The sequence below is a fragment of the Alosa pseudoharengus genome, unplaced genomic scaffold (genome assembly GCF_046254945.1).
Source record: "Alosa pseudoharengus isolate Yale_2024_CS ecotype anadromous, Long Island Sound unplaced genomic scaffold, YU_APseudo_1.1 YU_APseudo_1.1_scf_8, whole genome shotgun sequence".
Classification (NCBI taxonomy): Eukaryota; Metazoa; Chordata; class Actinopteri; order Clupeiformes; family Clupeidae; genus Alosa; species Alosa pseudoharengus.
In genome coordinates, this window is record NW_027468870.1 from 26,347,109 (window position 1) to 26,367,170 (window position 20,062).

Here is a 20,062-nt window from a genome sequence, read left to right on the forward strand (position 1 = left end):
AAGTCATTTCTACCGCGTGCTGTAGCCATGCGTGCTGATGTGCAATGGTGCAACAACAAAGTGGTGACACGTAAAGTCAGTCACCTCGCAACTTCCCAACTTTTAAGATGTGGAGTATTTAACAGCCCGTTTTCCATCAAAAACCGTAATTTAAACATTTAAAAACAATCTACTTGTAGGCTTTTTATAACCCCACACAGCTCAGTGGTGCGTTTTACTTTCAGGCAAGTCGTTCAGCCGTTGAGTAAAATTCAGCGTTGCTGTCATGGCCAACTGAGATACGCCTATTGCCTTATTAGTGAGTCACCTGTGACCACACGATGAGTCGGCCATACATATTGAGGTGCTGTCACGTGTATTCTTCTGACCAGGGGTAGAAGCTCTGGCAAGCAGTTCGTCGGGCGGTGGGAGCAGCAACTTCAAGGAAGATTTCGGAGTTGGTGTCTTGGAAAACCCACACGGGCTTCAGAGTTTGCGGCGTAGGGCTTTTATGTTGAATTGGAGGCACAACGCCTTTTGATAAGGTTGTCGGAGGGATAGTACCATCCCAGAGGAGCCAAAATGATGGAAATGGAAACGCAAGTGTCTTACCACCACGAAACTTACATGAGTTCGACGGAGGCATATATGACCCAAGAAGATGATTGGGACAGAGATGTATTGCTCGACCCTGCGTGGGAAAAGCAGCAACGTAAGGTAAAGCGGTTTTCCTTCACCTCACAAATAAATTACCCTTATAAAGCTGCAAAGTCGGACCACCGATTTATGTTTAACGAAATGACAGAGCCCTGCGATACCGATTTTCCTCCGAACTTCAAATTCTGGCGCGCGTAATTGCGTTTGGCGATGGGAGCGCTTCCGGAGTTTCTTTTCAGTGCAAAGCGCGCAAAACACGAACGTTGCATTTACGTTCATAAATGCGAATAGACGTGTTTCTTTTTTATGATGGCCTGCAACCGCACATGTCTTGTTGCATCCTAGGTTATATCGCATGCGGCATTATATTGTACACATTTTAAAATAATGTAAGGAAAGCCTTCACGTATTCTGGGACGTAACAGGACAAGTTGTTAAACTCTAATGCATTTTAAGCGTACATAGGCTAGTTACCAAGGGTAGCTCAGTATGTCTGCATCTCTTGACGAGTAACGCAGATATTGAAATGGCCAAATATTCCGACCGGATTTATTAGGATAGATTAAAACGCTCCAGATGTATAACTTCACGTTGTCAAGTGATTGTGGGATTGTGTCAATTGAAGTTTACGCTCTTATTGAAGAGGGCCTTGGGACTGAAACACCTGCAATGCAGTAAGGCAAGCAAATCCTGAGTGATGGCAACAGGTGGGGTGCCAAGGAAGAGGCAAGGAAGGAAGCGGCAGTGTAGGTAAATTATCTAAAAATACTGAGTTGAAACATTCACTCCACCCTGCCCCAATAACCTAATTATCCTCTTTACAATAATTGCTGTGAGGTCTGTGCAAATGTTTGCCTAGACATTTAGGCCAATGTCGATTGAGAGTGTTGACAATGATTTTATATATATATATATATATATATATATATATATATATATATATATATATATATGATTTCCAGAAATTAAATGAAAATGCCTTTTTGATTCTCATGGGTGTTTAAGTCTTTTGACAATCACAAAGTTAAAATATGTTCCCAAACCTGTGCACTGCAGGCATACCATGTGCAATAGTAACATGAATCTAATGTGTTGATATATATATATAAAAAACCTGCATGAGCTGCTTCCCTTGTTTTGTTGAAGCCTGTAACAGTTAATGCTTAAGTAGAGTAGCCCACATTTTGTTGTAGCCTATTAGTCAAACTCCTAAATGCATGCCTCTAAAAGTTATGAAAAGTGTAAATATATGGGCAAAATTTGGTTACTACAAGGGCAACATGATTAAACATATAAGTAAATAAATGAATGATGCTAGTCTTTGATCATGGAAATGTCCAAAGGAATGAGATACCAACTCATGAGGTACCTTTTTCGCAGAGCTGGGAAAAGGCCTGCATTATGTAACCGAGTACAGTGTTTCACTGGAAATTGCTTGTGGTCAGAAATAGATGGTGGGTCATTTTACCTAAGAAGTAACCAGTTGCAAGATCTACAAGAAACATTTAATGCAAGCAATACAAATGCTCGGAAATGCAGGAAACATGCCATGCCCAGATATTATGAATATAATTGGTCCTTCCCTTATGATACACCATTATTTACTTTGCTTGCTTTCATAATATGTTTTTGTTACAGACAGAGAACAACAGTTGATTTTAATTCCGTTGTATTAACTGGTATGATCTGAGTCATTGGTCTTGACAACTTTGCTTGATGATGGGGTGGTTTAGAAGACAGCTGGTATGCTTAACATTTAGAGTGTGTTAAGCTACAGATCCACATTTGATCCAGTTATGTTATACAACACTAAGACTAATGCCAACGTGGTTCAGATCCTTGCATTGTGGAAACCGTTTTCTCAGCAGGGCCCCTCAAGTTTTTTATTATTTTCTGTGAGGATGCCCACTTTCAGTGGTTGTGTTTTCACACCCCGTTATTTTATGGACCTGTGTTTTTGAGACATTTATGGCTGGGGCAGACTGTGCGGCATGATGACCTGGTTCTTTGCCAGTGGTGAGCACACTCTCATTGCAGTTGATTGAAAGTCTGCCTGCTGCTGTTAGATGGGATTTGGCTTTTAACCAGTGTCCATCGCAAACATGGAGCAAGAATTTTGTACCCACAGAATATTTAAGATATCTTTTGAGATTTTTTTTTATGAACAGCTCTGCAAGCAATGTGGATTCATCATCCCATGCATTAAGTAAAAAGCAATAATTTCTCTTCCAATTCTCTTGTTAGAGGGGCTCTGTGTTGTTGCAGCAGTGGTTTGGCCTTGATTTAATTGATTAATACAGTTAATGAGCTGTAATAGTTGTGTAATGTCTGTCATTTCTAACTGTATCCACCTTTTACAGTGCTAAGGCAGCCAAGTATGTGGGAAGCACTGACTCCAACTGAATGCACTCCAGGCATAGCCGAGTCCTCTATCCAATTACGCCCGTGCATCAGTTACAGATTATTTTCATAAGGGCCTACACAGGAAAATGAAATCACATTGCCATGCTACAAATGTGAGCGAGAAGTCAGTCAGTGTTATCATGGAATAGTTGAATAATATATTGATACTGATATTCATTGGAGTGGTATGGGGTTTTACTTTAAAAGAGTCAGTTCTCTGGTTAAGAAAGCAGTGAAAAGCTGGGAAAAATTAGGAAAAAAATTGACTTTTCTCTGGGGATATAGTACAGTTCTATACAGTATGTTACCATGTTAATATACTGGTATGTTAAGAGAACTTTAGTAATACCCCTAATGTGTTATTAAGTAGTAGTGAAGTGATTAACAGTATTGTCAAATATATAAAACATTGTCTCTGTGGTGTATATTAGATATGTATTATATATATTGTATTATATTTTATTATTATGTGGAATAGCTTACACAAGGCTGGAGCAAGGGTACAGAGGATGGGCCTTGGACACTCCCGTGGGGGTCTGAGCCATGGCAAAGTGAGAGGGCTGGGGGTAGGGTGGGGTGGGAGAGTCATGAGTATGATCAAATGGCAGTTACTATTCCAGAAGCAGTGTCCTTCTAGGGCAGCTTCTATATACTACCCAATGTAAGGATGAGTTGCTTAGGTGGGGTATGGGTTCCAAGACGGGGGTCACACAGGTATTACTGATCAGCTTTTAGGGGGAAAAGGCATATAATGCTCATAGTTGTTATGGTATTAAAGTGCCATTATGGAATGCTGGTATAAACCTATCACAATCCTGATTGAACTGAAGAAAGCTTGCTAACATGCTAATGGGCCTCTGCGATTTTGTTGGCAGTCTTACTGTAAAGGTTTTTCTTTCTTTTCCCGAGGTGTGTTCCGTCTTTGACTCACACCTACAGTGCATAGCCTTGGCAGCTAGTGGGAAAGGCTGGTGTGGTTATCCGGCTTTCACATGTCCATATACCATCAAAATGAATCTGAAGATCATACCAATAGTAGTTGCATTTGAAAACCTACCTCAGAAAGTGGTAAATTATCACATAGTGCTTAATTTACCCTTCAGCAATTATACTCTCATAATAAAAACATGGTGGAGCTTATCGACCGGTAAATAGGAATGAGAACCCAAAAAGTGTACCTTACAGAGTGTTTTAACCCTCTTTATTTCATGCATGTGCACGAGGTAATACTGAATGTATACACATTAAAACGTCATACATTATTTCAGATGTCCAAGTACTCAATAAAAGTAATCGTGATTAGGAATTGCATTAATGTGCAATCCTCTTCCTGTGTGGTGCCAAGTTCCTGTTGTTTTTCATATGAGGTTTGCCAAAGTGCCAGCCCCTGGGCTTCAGGAGTGACTCCACTCGAGAAGCCCCTTCCCTCTGACCTGAAACTGGACCCCTAGCCTTAAAATAAGGCAGTTGCAGGTGCTGTAAATTCTCACAAGCTGTTTAACACATTTTGTCCTTCAAACTCATCAATCACTGACTGAGGCGGCTCCTGTTAATGAGGCCAGGAGCACGAGTTCTTGTCGAGCAACGCTTCCCTCAAGTTTCAAACAAATTCATAGCACTTGTAGCTAGAGGTACTTGGTTAAAACATTTTCAAAAGTTCAGTCAAACTTGACGTGGGTAGGAAGGATGCTCCCTTCTCATGCAGTGTTAGCCTGATATGAAAACAAGATCTCGTATTTAATCTGTGGTCTGTATGCTGATGGGTGTTGTCCTCAATTCATTTTCTGCACTGTATTTCCAAGAAAGTATGTTGAGCTTTTCTAGGTGAACAACTTTGTAAAGCTGCCATGTGTTTATGATGTGTACGTGATCATGGGTATGACGAGCTGTAGTCCTCCCAGAAGTTAGGATCCATTACATGAAGGGTCATACTGTCCATCTGGACACATCGCAAATTTGGCAACATTTTACAAATTAATCAGGGGCTATCAGTGCATATATTTTGATGGTCTCTTTAGTCAGGTGTTTAAACAAAACCTGTGTACAAAGTTTAAAAGGACCACTAACATTCAGACAGTTGGGTCAAGAACCATTATTCTGTTTTTCTTGCTATGAAAAGTGTGTAGGGGATGGGCCTGTCAGTGGCAGCCTATGAAAGTCTGATAAATATGCATATGTCACTAGGGATCCAACATGCTTAACCGATAATAGGTTAATTGGTTATGACTTCCATGAGCAGTTGGTGTTTTAAATTACTTTTACTTTGTTACCATGCCAACATAGATGATTGATAGGTGCCTCAGTGCAGCTTTTACAAAAAAAGAAAGACTTGCACATAAGTAGATACAATTGTATTAAATATCCATTGAGACATACAAGTACATTCAGACAAGCATAATATAATTGTAAAATGTTGGTACTTCTATCATTCTGTGATTACAATTAACTGGGTAAAAATGGTTTAAAATACAATTAACTGGGTAAAAAGTTGTTTACAATTATTAGTTGATGGTTTTTACCAAACAAAACAGATTAAAACATTTTGATATTTGGAGAAATATCTTAAGACAAGAAATATTTGTTCTGAATGATTCAGTTCAACTAGTATGTGTGTAGGAAGGAAGTAAAAATAAATAAATAAATATATAGATATAGATATATAGAGATATATATATATATAGATATATATATATATATATATATATATATAGATATAGCTAGCTGGCTGTTGCATTCAGACATAGAGGTAAAAGTGTATGATGGTTATAACGTCATTTAAATGTATTGCCTGAATTCATAACACACACACACACACCAATTCAAATGTATGCTCACGCCCCAAGACACATCATTCAGCAGCCCTGGCAATAGCTGAGCGTTGGGTGGCAGGCTCATGTTCTTGTCCAATAACAACAATGACCAGTGCTGAAGAGGCTGGGCTCCAGCCTGATGACCCAGTAATGCCAGGCTGCGTGCCTGTGGAGGAGTGCTAATCCAGGCAGATCCCTGGCAGTGTGCCCCCCATCCCCCCCCCCCCTGTGGACCAAACGCTGGCCAGAGCATCCCCGAGCCCCCAGGCCAACTACACACAGCATGCTAACCCTCGGATCGCTCCAACCTCGCTCCTTGTCAACTATAAACACCAACCTGATGGTGACAAGGCAGAGGATTAGGTTTTGTCCTTTATGCACTCTTACTGATGAGTTCAGTTTGAGTTTTTGCCATGTCCATGACTATACAACCACAATGCATTTATTTTTACACTGTTATATAGAATATGAGGCAACACAAATTGCTTTTTATTTATTGGCTATATATTACTATTTAATTGCTGCTGTCTGTGTAGAATACAATATAGATAAACTTGCATTGCTAAAGAAAAATATTACTTTTTTCAGTGGGTGCAAATGCCATACCTGTGTTAACATAGGGCATATAGTGGACATTTTAGTGTTAAAGATGCAACAGAAACTGGTTGAAGTGAACTTCATGAACTGTGAACGGGAGCCGATGTTCCTAATACCCTGATTCTCCTAGCATTTTGCCTTCCCTTCTGAGTTGCGAGTCGCTGTGCAAGGAATGCCATGCTCTCAGCTGTCTGCTGGTGTCCCATGGCTACCCGATATAGCCTCCAGTGCTCCCTGCCTAATGTCTCCACTTCAACCCAACCCCCCCCCCCCCTTCCTCTCAGGGGGGGACGTGGTCTAAATTTGGGCATCTGTGGCAGTAGGAGGTGATTTGAGGGGTGGACACCTGCTGCCGAAGAGGCTCCTCTTCCAGGCCCTTACATCAAATTACATGGGCCCTGGGCATTCTTCAGCGTGCGCTTTGCCTCTCTACGGCACTCACTCTCGACCGCACTCAGTGTGCGCTCACTATCCATACAATCAAGTGACATTTCCTGTGCTGGCCCTTAACCTCACTGACGTATATACTCCAAGACAGGACCCCAAGCTTTACCACTGAGCTATAGAGAGACAGGCAGGGCCCTTGCAACACAATCACAGCTACTCTTAACAGCAAGCCATGTCCCACAGCTATCTGAGGGCTGTCACTAAGAAGGTTGCATCTTTAGCAGAGGGCTAACAAAAACATGTATTTTTTTTGTTTTCGTGTATGCCAACGCTGTCTGGAAATGGGTTAATGTAACATTCTGCAAGGGATTGAGTAACATGAAGCTAAGAATGGAAATGATTGGAGTTACTAACAGTCACACCATTAGACAAAAGTGTGTAACTGAATGAATATTAGTGTTGGTCATTATTTACATCTGGATGCAGGGAGGCCTACTGGCGATTAGAAATGGGTCACTGGCATGCATACTTTAAGCAGCATCAGTGAGACAGGAATCAACTGCATCTAAATCACATACCTAACAAATCATCCCGTTTTGTGACCTGACTTCATAACTAACTGAACCATTCCCTATCTTTTTGTCTCCAAAGACTTTCACCGCCTGGTGCAACTCGCATCTGCGCAAAGCAGGCACACAGATCGAGACGATCGAGGAGGACTTCAGAAATGGGCTGAAACTTATGCTTCTGCTGGAGGTGATCTCAGGTGAGAGAGGGAGCGGGGAATCATAGGACTGTAATGGCACATAATGAAAGATGTCTTCTCTGACGTTTTAGTTTTGCCAAGTTCTCAGCAGTCCTCTGGGGAATCTGTCACTCAGTCTACAATCACACACACACACACTCAGAGATATATCATGTTCTCTCATGTGATAACTACATTCCAATAGAGTGATTGAGAACAGCGAGTGTATTGTGCTAGCTTTTTACAATGGCCTTGTTAAATGACATCAAAACGTTGTGTGTAATTACTAGGCCTATGATAACTTTGCAAACTGCCAGTTTCAAGGTCATGTGTCTGTGTGTGTGTGTACTTTGACAGGCGAACGGCTCCCCAAGCCCGACAAAGGCAAAATGCGCTTCCATAAGATCGCCAATGTGAATAAGGCCCTGGACTACATCTGCAGCAAGGGTGTCAAGCTGGTGTCTATCGGTGCTGAGGGTGAGACTTTAAAACCAATGCCTACCAACATTCAGTAGACAGAGGTCAAACCAGGGTCAAGTCCAAACCTCCCCATACTCTTTACACATACGTTAGTGAGCTAAGCATGCATACTAACAAACTTGAGTACACACTTGGACTTTCCCTGCAGTGTACACTGTTTTAGAGGAAGACTAATAATATTGTCGATAGATAACATCTCAGTTCAGTTGCACCTAGCAACATGAGCTTGAGTTTCACACACATGATGCACCAGTGAGATAAGCATGCTTACTTAAAAACATTTACGCTTATACTACTTATTCTGTACTCTACACTGCTTTGTAGGAAGACTCTAAAATATCATTATAGAAAACAACATTCCAGTTTCTTTGCACCTTCTGTCCTCAAGATGTTTCTTGAGGAAACGTTCCCTTATAATGTCTGTCTTGTGGCATTTTGTTTGGTTTTTGCTCCATGGCCATGTGTCTTCAGAGATTGTTGATGGAAATGTGAAGATGACCCTGGGTATGATCTGGACCATCATTTTGCGTTTCGCTATCCAGGACATCTCTGTTGAAGGTAAAATACTATAGAAGTTTTGGACATTTCTCAGTGTTGGTGACACAAACGTCCAGTTGAATAGTAGTAGTGTGATGTCCAGTTATGTGCCTAGTTTATAGGTAACAGCTAGTATGTATTGTCTCATATTTCTTTTTTTTTTTGTCCAGAGACATCTGCTAAAGAGGGTCTGCTGCTTTGGTGCCAGAGAAAGACTGCCCCCTACAGGAATGTCAATGTGCAGAACTTCCACATCAGGTGAGACGGCCTACCATCGCTCAGCCAGTGAAAAGGGTTCACCTTTCTGCAGAACTGCTTCCACACATGTTTTCCACCCCTCAGTTATCATTTTCTCCTCAGTCCACTGTTACAATGTGCATCTTCATTCACAACACTGTTACACCTGCATCTTCATTCACTCTGTCCAGCTTTAAAAAAAAAAAAAAAAAAAGCCTATCTGAGACGTTCGGTCTCCATTGCTCTCATTAAACCAGTCATCACAGTTCCTTGACCATTCCTTGCTCATCCTCCTATCTTTTCTCCTCTCCCTTCCTCCTGCGTCCCTCCACACTCTCCCATCCCCCTCCTGCCCTGTGCCTTGTCTGGTCTGTGTCTCAGCTGGAAGGATGGCCTGGCTCTGTGTGCCCTTATCCACAGACACAGACCTGACCTCATTGACTACTCCAAACTGCGCAAGGTGCTCTCCTCTGCTCTTGCACCTTTGTCTCCTTTTGGCTTCATATATATATGTGCCCTTTACGTTTCATTTCATCTCCAGCTTGAGCTCTGCCATATGGTTCCTCTCTGATGTGGTTGTGTTTACAGTTTGTTGTTGCTACTGACAACATTACTAAAGCATGTTGTGAGGGAAACCTTGCTGCGAGCAGATACTGTTCTGTTTTACACTTGTTTTGTCTTTGGTCAAAATGATGTAAGCTATAACAGTATCTGACACAGGTCTGATCTATACTGAAGACTGCTGATATGGTACTATGTCTGTGGTATGTGGTCTGTGTATGTATGGTGTGAGAGGGGCTTTTAGTTGCTCTCAGCTGACTGTATTTTCCAGACCTTGAGTTGCATTGTTTTTTAGATCAAGACAGTGCTGTGACTTAAACATCAAGTAAATGAGCTATTGAAGATGCTCATACTCCAGTAAAGCTTGGCTTACCTAGGCAGCAATTACTGATAAGCTAAGGTGAAATAAGACATCCATGGCTTTATATTTCATACACAGCACAGCTGTACTTATGTAGTTACTTACATTCAGTACACAAAAAAATTAGACAAACAAATCTCAATCTTTTAATTGGGCTACACAGTTATCGCCATATTAGACATTTGTCAGCTGACTTGAGTATGTTATAGTTGCAGTAGAATGAGCCAGCAGAGGGAGCACTCACTCTGGCCAGTCAACCAAACTCCAACCACACTGGACCAGTCTGGCCAGTTCAGAGAAGGATGCTATTAGACTCTGATGTAACAGTCTGGAAAATATGGCAACAGATAAAAAATAATCTCACTTGAAGCACTTGCATGATGTTTGATGTTTAAAGTGCAATGTTGATATTTAACTGAGTTGATTTAGTTTTTATTAAACAAATTCCAATTTGATACTATCATCAGTTTGCTTTGAACTTGAAGTGGGCATATCTGGAGAAATGATGCAAAGTATGAACATAGTTTTTGTACAGACCTTCTGTGATGACTAATCCAATTTCCATGACGTTGTCCATGCGTTGATATGTTAGTAAATAATTCACAACCTTGTGAAGATGGTCTTTCTCCCCTAAAATCTGCTTTCTTAGCCTGACACTATATTAAAAGCTGAAAGCTGGAATGTGCCTGATTGTCTGTTGGTTTCAGACTTTGATCAGACATTATGCCTGCTTATATTTCGTTTGTAGGATGACCCTATTGGCAACCTCAACACTGCCTTTGAGGTAGCCGAGAAATTCCTGGATATTCCCAAGATGCTTGATGCTGAAGGTACTGGATATCAGTAGAAATATATTAATCTTAGAATGAAAAAATAGATCAAAGTTCTCACAATAATATAGAGGGGGATTCAGTTTCCACTCACAATGACAAAATAAACACACACTCTCAAACACATCAGTTGTGTTAACACTGCTGACAATGTCTGTTAATGAATGGAAAGCACTTGTGATAGTCATTTTCTTGCTTTCAGATATTGTGAACACACCTAAGCCTGATGAGAAAGCAATCATGACCTATGTTTCATGCTTCTACCATGCCTTTGCTGGAGCTGAGCAGGTGAGAGAACTCTTCAAACTTGAAAAGGTTTCAAAAATGAAGTCTCATTTATGGTAAGAGTGGCCTTTCACTAACATCTTGTCTGCGATTCTGTCACAGGCTGAGACGGCAGCCAACAGGATTTGCAAAGTTTTGGCCGTGAACCAGGAGAACGAGAAGTTGATGGAAGAGTATGAGAAACTGGCTAGTGAGGTGAGCCCCCCCCAGCCCTTTACATTGAAAATGGCCCCTTAGGGTTTAACCAAGGAGGACTGCTTGCTGACTGTGCTCTTGACTGGTGTGGTTCTGGTTGTCCTCTAGCTGCTGGAGTGGATCCGCAGGACCATCCCCTGGCTGGAGAACCGTGTGGCAGAGCAGACCATGCACGCCATGCAGACCAAGCTGGAGGACTTCCGCGACTACCGCCGCGTGCACAAGCCCCCCAAGGTGCAGGAGAAGTGCCAGCTGGAGATCAACTTCAACACGCTGCAGACCAAGCTGCGCCTGAGCAACCGCCCCGCCTTCATGCCCTCCGAGGGCAAGATGGTCTCGGTAAGAGCCCGCCCCAGAGATTCATCTCCCCAGGGGACTGCTTGTCCTTCTCACTAAGATCATGTGAAATGTAATCAGTACGTCGTCCAACACAATTCCGTTGGCAGTCTGGTGTGTCTCAGGAGTGGGGCATGTTGTACATAAAACTGACACTTTTCATTTCACACCTCTCATAATAAAGAATAATTAAACATTAATGTAAACGATGTTGCATGATTTTCTCACACTCACATGCCAACATCATTGATGTAGTCCAAAAGAGAAACGCAGTGCTTGAGAAACACAACAATGTAATGTTTGAGGTGATGGATACACTGATGTGATGTTTGAGGTGATGGATACACTGATGTGTGGTGTATTTACCTGAATGGCCGTGTCTGTCCTGTAGGATATTGCCAACGCCTGGAAGGGTTTGGAGCAGGTGGAGAAGGGCTATGAGGAGTGGCTGCTGACTGAGATCCGCCGCCTGGAGAGAGTCGATCACCTGGCTGAGAAGTTCAAGCAGAAATGCTCCCTCCATGAGACATGGACTTCAGGTGTGCAGCACCTCACTCACATTGTTTTATCACATGCTGATCAAGCAAAGGTCTATTTGACTAGCACCAGTTACACTATGTGCTTTGACACATTGTCAGTAATGTTAACTGGTATATTCTGATACCCTTGTATTCCAATAGCAAACTTCACCCTAACTTCCATTTGATGATCTCGCCTTTATATGATGTACATCATTGTGGCATTGTTTCGCTTTCAACAAATGGGAGCTGAAAGACTGAAGAGTGCAATACTCTTCAGATAAAAAAAAAAAATGGTATGTTGTATGTTGAAGTAGCTTTTTTTGTTCCCCACAGGAAAGGAGGAGTTGCTGGCTATGAAGGACTATGAGTCTGCCTCTCTGATGGAGGTCCGCGCTCTGATGAGGAAGCACGAGGCCTTTGAGAGCGACCTGGCTGCCCACCAGGACAGGGTGGAGCAGATCGCTGCCATTGCCCAGGAGCTGAAGTAAGACAAATGCACACATCAGGGATACAAAGGGATACTGATTTCTCATTCTTTCACCTTTACAAAGCCAATTTGATGGTAAACGAACTTGTAATAGTTCACCTAGCATAGCTATACAGCATAGATGTAGCGAGTCGCTACTGAGAAAACCAGCCATGTAACTTCAAGAATAGCGGCCCGACAAATCTTGCGAGAATCGTAAAACATTACCTTGTCAGTAGATATAGCTCTTTGGAAATAGTTTTTGCCTGCTGTTAATCCTTCACCTCCACAACAAAAGCATTTTCATTGTGCAGCAGAGTAAAATATAAATATATCGCGACTCTAGAGCGAGCTCTACAGTCGCCAAAAATACCTAAACCTGCATAGTGTACCTTTACCTCACATTGTTTTTTCCCCTTCCTTTACAAGTGAGCTGGACTTCTTTGATTCTGTCACCATCAATGCTCGCTGTCAAGCCATTTGTGACCAGTGGGATAACCTGGGCACCCTGACTCAGAAGAGGAGAGACTCTCTGGAGGTAGCGTACAGAATTACACAAACACCTCATTGTTGTATCTGATATTTAACCTTTAGAAGTAGTGTAAGTAAAGACTAAATATTTGTAATTGAATTCAATGTTTAACCTTAAGAAGTAATGTAATTAAAGACTGTTGTAGAGAAAGTCTGATGTTCCCTTGTGGTGATTGTGTAGTGCTTTTTGTGTTTATTGTGCTTGTCTTGTTTTTCCTAGCGTGTAGAGAAATTGTGGGAGACCATTGACCAGTTGTACCTGGAGTTTGCTAAGAGGGCAGCACCCTTCAACAACTGGATGGACGGAGCTATGGAGGATCTGCAGGACATGTTTATTGTGCACAGCATTGAGGAGATTCAGGTGAGGGGGAGCAGGTGGGAGACATGAGAGGGTTCAACAGTCTGCAGGTCACTGACACACATGTCCACCTGTGGTTCTACTCTGTTCCTTTTCACTCACTTTCTAATTTCTACTTTCCTTTACTTGCCATATATGTAATACTGACCATTTGAGATATTGTTTTTAGGACCACTTTCATACCACTGTCTTCTCTCTCCTGTTCAGAGTTTGATCACAGCCCACGATCAGTTTAAGGCTACCCTGCCCGAGGCAGACAAGGAGCGCATGGCCACCCTGGGAATCCAAAATGAGGTCGTGAAGATTGCCCAGACCTACGGGATCAAGCTGTTGGCTGAGAACCCCTACACCAGCCTCTCCCTCCAGGACATCAACAACAAATGGGAGGCTGTAAGTGAAAGGATACAAGTATTTCAGACCTCCTTACTTCCTGAATCTGGTCATACATGCAAATGCTGATACATTCTTCCAAATTATATTAAAAGTATATTTACGTGAACATATCAGCCCTATATTCTACAGATACGTTGTTTTAGGGAAGTGCTCTTGTAAGATAGATTGAGGAATAAATGTGATGACCTACTCCATTGTGTCTCCGCCCCTCTGTGTGTCTCCTCCAGGTGAAACAGCTGGTGCCAATGAGAGATCAGATGCTGCAGGAGGAGGTTGCCAGGCAGCAGTCTAACGAGAGACTCAGGCGCCAGTTCGCTGCCCAGGCTAACATAATTGGACCCTGGATTCAGACCAAGATGGAGGCATGTTTCAAATAACAATGCTATGCTTTGTCAGTAATCACAAAGATAAATATTCAACTCAATAAAAGCATTTTTATCGGCTATTCACAGTTACACATTCAGGCAGCACTAGTTTAATGTTACTATTTGTTGAATTAATGTTAGAATAAATTATACTATTGGAGAACTATTAACTAGCCCTTCTCTCTGTACTTGTACAGGAAATCAGCCATGTCTCCATTGACATTGCTGGCTCTCTGGAGGAACAGATGAGCAATCTCAAGCAGTACGAACAGAACATCGTCAACTACAAATCTAACATTGACAAGCTGGAGGGCGACCACCAGCTCAGCCAGGAAGGACTCATCTTTGACAACAAACACACCAACTACACCATGGAGGTACCACTTATTCAGCAGTTCATTGTTGTCCATCTTTGGCCCTATTTTCTAGGACAGTTTTACAAGGACAAGCCAAATAATATGTTCTTATTTTCTTCTAGTGAAACTGGATGCAAAAGGGAATGTTTCATGGCCGCCATTGCCTTGTGCTTTCTTTAGAGGGTTTAGCCTCGGGCTATGTAAATCACTATGTAACAATATAAATTGAAATTGCTCTGACGTAATGCTGCCGAGTGGTTGTGCATGCGTTTCTCCCCCTCACCGGTCCACACTTGCTCTCCCACAGCACATCCGCGTGGGCTGGGAGCAGCTGCTCACCACCATCGCCCGCACCATCAACGAGGTGGAGAACCAGATCCTGACCCGCGACGCCAAGGGCATAAGCCAGGAGCAGCTCAACGAATTCAGGGCCTCTTTCAACCACTTCGACAGGGTGAGACAGGAGACACTAATAAACCACAGAGAAACGCTTTGCTCCTGTAGTGGAACCGCTTGAGTGGGGTTAATGTACTGAGCGGCCTCTCTTTCTCTCATTATATTGTAGAAGAGGAACGGCATGATGGACCCAGACGACTTCCGTGCCTGCCTCATCTCAATGGGCTACGATCTGGTATGGGTTTTCTAATATATTTTTTAATATATGTATAATTTACGATATAATATAATATGGTTATCAATGTGTATTTTTAAATTGTGCATTTACTAAGCTTGAGTTCCTCTCGTCCCATTCCCAGGGTGAGGTTGAGTTTGCCCGCATCATGACCCTGGTGGACTCCAACAACACAAGCGTGGTCACGTTCCAGGCCTTCATTGACTTCATGACTAGAGAGACAGCTGAGACAGACACAGCTGAACAGGTCATGGCCTCGTTCAGGATCCTGGCATCTGATAAGGTGAGCCCATCTGCATATAAGTACACTTAGCATCATAACATACCTGTACATGTACATTTAAAATACAAAGTAGTAGAATCCATTTCCAGGCGACTGTTTAGAATAATTCCCACTTGGCTAAAATATTTTCACTTGGCTTGACGGTGAAACCACTGGGTTAGTATACAGGCTAGGCTGAGTGATAAATGGGGCAAATTTTTGAGCAATGTTACCATGCAATCACATGACTGGTCCGCATAGTGTTGTTATTAGAACCTTGCAGCAAGTTGCTAACTGATTAAAGATTTCAGTAAACAAACAAAACAAAACATGTAAACAAAAAGGTCACCATATGTCACTGGGTAAGTGCCTGACCATGGCACACAGCTCATATTGCCCCGTGTATCATCAGCCTTAGTCTTGAGCCTGGCTCAGTGTTAGTGTGATGAAACCACTGGACTGGCTCCAAGCGCTCAGTCGTGACTCTCTCTCTGACTCTGTTCTGGGGCCTGTTGCAGACCTACATCATGGTGGAGGAGCTCAGACGGGAGCTGCCCCCAGAGCAGGCCGAGTACTGCATCAGCCGCATGACCAAGTACATCGGCAGCGATGCCCCAGCAGGCGCCCTGGACTACATCTCCTTCTCCAGTGCCCTGTATGGAGAGAGCGACTTGTAAAGAGACTCCGCTCTGTGTCAACGAACCCTCCCTTATTATATCCCGATGCACAAATCAACTTCAGAAAAAAAGATGCACTACCACATAACCTTCTAGGAACATTTACTACAAATTGGAGATTCTATACTATCTCTTGAGTAAAAAGACTCAATTTATCACTTCTTTGAATTAAAAATTCAGTAATGATTCAAGACATATTCATTAGGAAGCACTTGTGTTAAAACAATTTATTGTGGTGGTGAAGTGCTTTTTTTTCTCTCTGGTCTGCAAGCTATCACTTCACTTCTGTATGTAGTGGTGGAATGCTTGTCTCATGTACTGTATCAAGAAGACTATGAAGTTTAGATTTTATTTTTTAAATTTCTGGACTAAACAGTCCTCTCCATCTCACATATGTGGCTTTATTCAGGAGAAAAAATAAAATCACTTCTACCATGTTCTCACGTCTTGAGTCTTTTTTCCTCGTGTTCAATAACGTCATTCCAACCCTTTATTTTTGAGTGTGTTCCACGAGGGGGCGATATTGTTTTGTTTTATACAGCTCCGGTTTTATTCTGTAAGAATGGGGGCATAGCTGTTTCAAACGTGTAATGGGCTATCCTACTGCAAGCACAGTTGATTAGCCTACATTAGTTCAACCGAATTTTGGGTGAAGTATATTGTGACCATACACTGTATAATTGTGACACAACAGGAGAGAGTCCTGAAATGGAACACATTTTTCTTTTGTAGGCCTAGGCTACTTGTTTACTGCCTATCGGTCTCAGACATTATGCAAAGCTAGGAATTAATATAAGAGAAATGTGGTTGCCCCACCGTAATGCTATCATAAGGCATAACTGTTTACATTCTCCCGTAAAATACGACAATGACAAAAATGTAGTTTGTCGTGAAATGCCGCCACCTGGGCCACACGACGTGTATTACATGACCCTGAAAACACCTTGTTATGTGGATACTCGACAGGTAAGATCTTAAGTAGCCTAGCCTAGCCTAGAAGCTCCGATTAAATTAATTAATTTAGATTTAGGCTAAGCAAGGTAAATCAAGTGTTTAACTGGTGAGTCTTGAGATCATGGATAAAACGTAGCTTATGTTTGATTAAATTTCAAAATGTCGTTAATGATTTTTTTTGGTTTTTGAATAACCTTCCATTTGTACATTAACAACAAAATTACATGTTAGCTGGACCAGCACTCGATATTTGTCAACACTATGCATGCATTAGCCTGGCGGGCCATCCTATTTGCCGCCGCTAGGGTGCGTCTAGATTTCTAGGCTATGCATGCATAGAAATGTCTACAAAACTATTTTGAAATAACTTACCACAAATATTCTCAGCTGTTTATTGGTTTCCGTATGCACTAAATGAATCATATCACCTGTTTAAAGTCTGTTTAGGCCTAATTTAGTTTTAAACCTTCATAAAGCTGATTGTGTGTCAAAGTTGATTGTATGCATAAAAATGACAGAATGAATTAATAAGAAATTTAATTCATTGGCATTCATCGACATCAGAGAAAGCATCAACACAGTCAAACACAAATTCTGATGGTGTTGACATCTGACAACATTGACACAATACCACTTTTCTTATTATATCACATGTGTTTCTCACAGAAGCCTGTAATGTTATTAAATTAAGCTTTTATTCCAGAAAATCTTACACAAATGTTGAATTGTACTCATGTTTGTGCTATGCAAGGCGTTAATAAATAGGCTTAGATACAAAATGAAAAGTATATCTAAAACCTACCAGGGATAGAATGGCGTCATGAGTGAGGAAGAACAAGGAGTCTGCTGTGTTTTAGCTGCCCACAATTATTCCTGATTTTCCGTTCATTAAAAAAAAGTCTGACCAGTTAGCCTACGTATCACCCCCCACCCCCTTTTTTTGGTGAAACAACATGAAATTATACCTTATTGTTTAATCTGCCATGTTTTGTCTCAGATCTCAAGAATCAGTTTTCTGTGTTATGGTCTCTGAAGTCAGAATGTAAGAAGTAGCCTATAGTTATTAGAGCAATTTATGTAATTGAGCTAATGGGATCTCTTCCAGCCAAAGTACAACCCTTTGGCATACATAACCATAGACCCTTTTGACAACTATGAAGCACTGCAGGACACCAAGAGGTAAGCTTGCTTGTCTCATTTGTATTGCATTATTAATAGCTAATATTACATATATTTAATATTAAGAACTTTGGAGTTTGACTGTTCATCACTATAGGTCTTCCATAATTTGGATCAGTACTATGGGTCACTGTTTTGGTAAAGGGTAAAACAAATAAAAGTCAAATGCCACCCATAGGTATAATAGCCTTAGGGCTTGTAGTGCACCATCACATGCACTCGACTGTGCTGTCAGAGACATGGTGTCAAACACTACTCCAGCATCTTTTCTAATCTTCTGCGCCTCATGAAGTTTCTTCTCTCTGATTGGTCTGTGTATAACCTTCTTTCCACAGGGTCCAAGTTTCTTTCTTCCAAACAGCATGTTTCCTTGTGCCTTTTCTTTGCATTGACCTGTCTCGGATACATTTTATTCTATTGATTGTGCACAGCCCCAGAAAGAGTCACACATTATTTTCAATGTACAGCTGATATGGTGACAAATAAAGTTCATTCATTAATTCATTCATTCATATAGCATTTGCTTTGAAACCCATCCTAAAGCCCAAACTAAAAATATTGACATTCCATTATCCACTTGGTCCGTTATGCACCGGGGCTTCTGCCTCTTTTGGTATGCTGTTTAAGCTTGTGCCCATTACTCTGTGAAGGATGTGGTGCCCACTTTGGTATATAGATGTTTATGTTTTTTTTTAACTTATTCCACAGCAAAGAAACCACAAGAGGGTTCCAGGAGAAAGGGCCCGGGAGAATCATGGTCCTTAGTGAGGAGAAGTGGTGGAATGATGAGAAAGACAAAGACCATGAGGCGGACACAGTGTCCACCAGTGGAGATATGGAGACCGGTACGCTGGCCTGGATGTGGGAAGGCTTCAGCGTAGATGACTACAACCCAAAGCCACGACCTATGACTGTCACCCCGAAGGCCGTGGAGAGCAAACCTCGAGTGACCGTGCCGGAGCCGTTCCAGATGACCCTGAGGGAGGTGGAAAAGCGGCGGAAGCCCAGGCGGGCCTGGGAGGAGGTGAGGGTGGAGCCGCAGAAACCGCCGCAGTTCAAGGCCAACCCCATTCCCAGGAGCGCGCGCGTCTGCCTCTATGACAAGATGGTCCAGGAGTGCGAGAGACAGCGGCAGATTGTTCACGAGAAGCGGAGGGCATTTCTCCAGGCCATGCAGTGCTCCTTTAGCATCGGGGATGCAAAGTCCACCAAGCGAGCCCCAGCGGTGAGCACAGAGGAGAAGCCCACTTTCAGACCTGCCATCAACCCAACTGTGCCGGACTTCACCAAGCTGCACCACACGTTTGAGGATCGACTGAAGCATGTCAGACAGAAAAGGCCGCCCACTGTGCCTCAGCCTTTTAGCTTCCAGGCCAGTGCACTTGGTGACCACCAGCAGACCACCAACAGCATGGTCAAGGAGCCATTAAAGACCACAAAGTGGCAAGATGACACTAAGAGATCAGTAGACCAGTGCACTAAGGCAAGGGCAAGATCACCAAGGCATACGAAGGCTGCTCTGTTGCGAGAGGGGGCTGTGAGGTGAGAGTATGTCTGCACATGCTATGGGGTGCCGTTTCCTGTAAAGGATATCATATATATATCCTTTATATAGCATTGCTTAGGGTTCAAAGAGAACATCTATGTTTGTTTCTTTAGACCTACTTATAGATTTGATTCACATATATGGACAAGCTTGATACATTTGATTAAGAGAGACAGAGGGCAGAGAAATGTGTGAGCTGCACAGGTTCATTTTTTTCGTGATGTTTTAAACATCCTTTAGAATATTATTAACAGAAAAAAATAACTGTTTGTGAGCATTAGTTGTAGTGAATGTAATTAGGGGCAAATCTCAATAGGAAGAAACTAACATCTGAAGCAGCTAAACGAATGGAGTATGAGAACCAGAAGTCAGACACAAGGACCAGGCTGCAAAAAGAAGTAGGACTGTGGATTACTGCTCAGA

The 20,062-nt window shown here is 42.2% G+C and overlaps 1 protein-coding gene across 1 annotated transcript; it reads left to right on the forward strand.

Moving 5' to 3' along the window:
- Positions 1–48: 48 nt before the first annotated feature.
- actn3a (actinin alpha 3a) lies at positions 49–16,397 on the forward strand. The gene is made up of 21 exons (XM_076274755.1): positions 49–696; positions 7,485–7,599; positions 7,936–8,055; positions 8,530–8,616; positions 8,766–8,853; positions 9,214–9,292; positions 10,503–10,584; positions 10,787–10,872; positions 10,972–11,064; positions 11,173–11,403; positions 11,792–11,939; positions 12,255–12,405; positions 12,817–12,925; positions 13,139–13,279; positions 13,484–13,666; positions 13,897–14,031; positions 14,232–14,411; positions 14,698–14,844; positions 14,956–15,021; positions 15,146–15,304; positions 15,802–16,397. Exons 1-21 carry the CDS (start codon positions 562–564, stop codon positions 15,958–15,960), a joined length of 2,694 nt encoding a protein of 897 aa, XP_076130870.1. The 5' UTR covers positions 49–561; the 3' UTR covers positions 15,961–16,397.
- Positions 16,398–20,062: the final 3,665 nt, after the last annotated feature.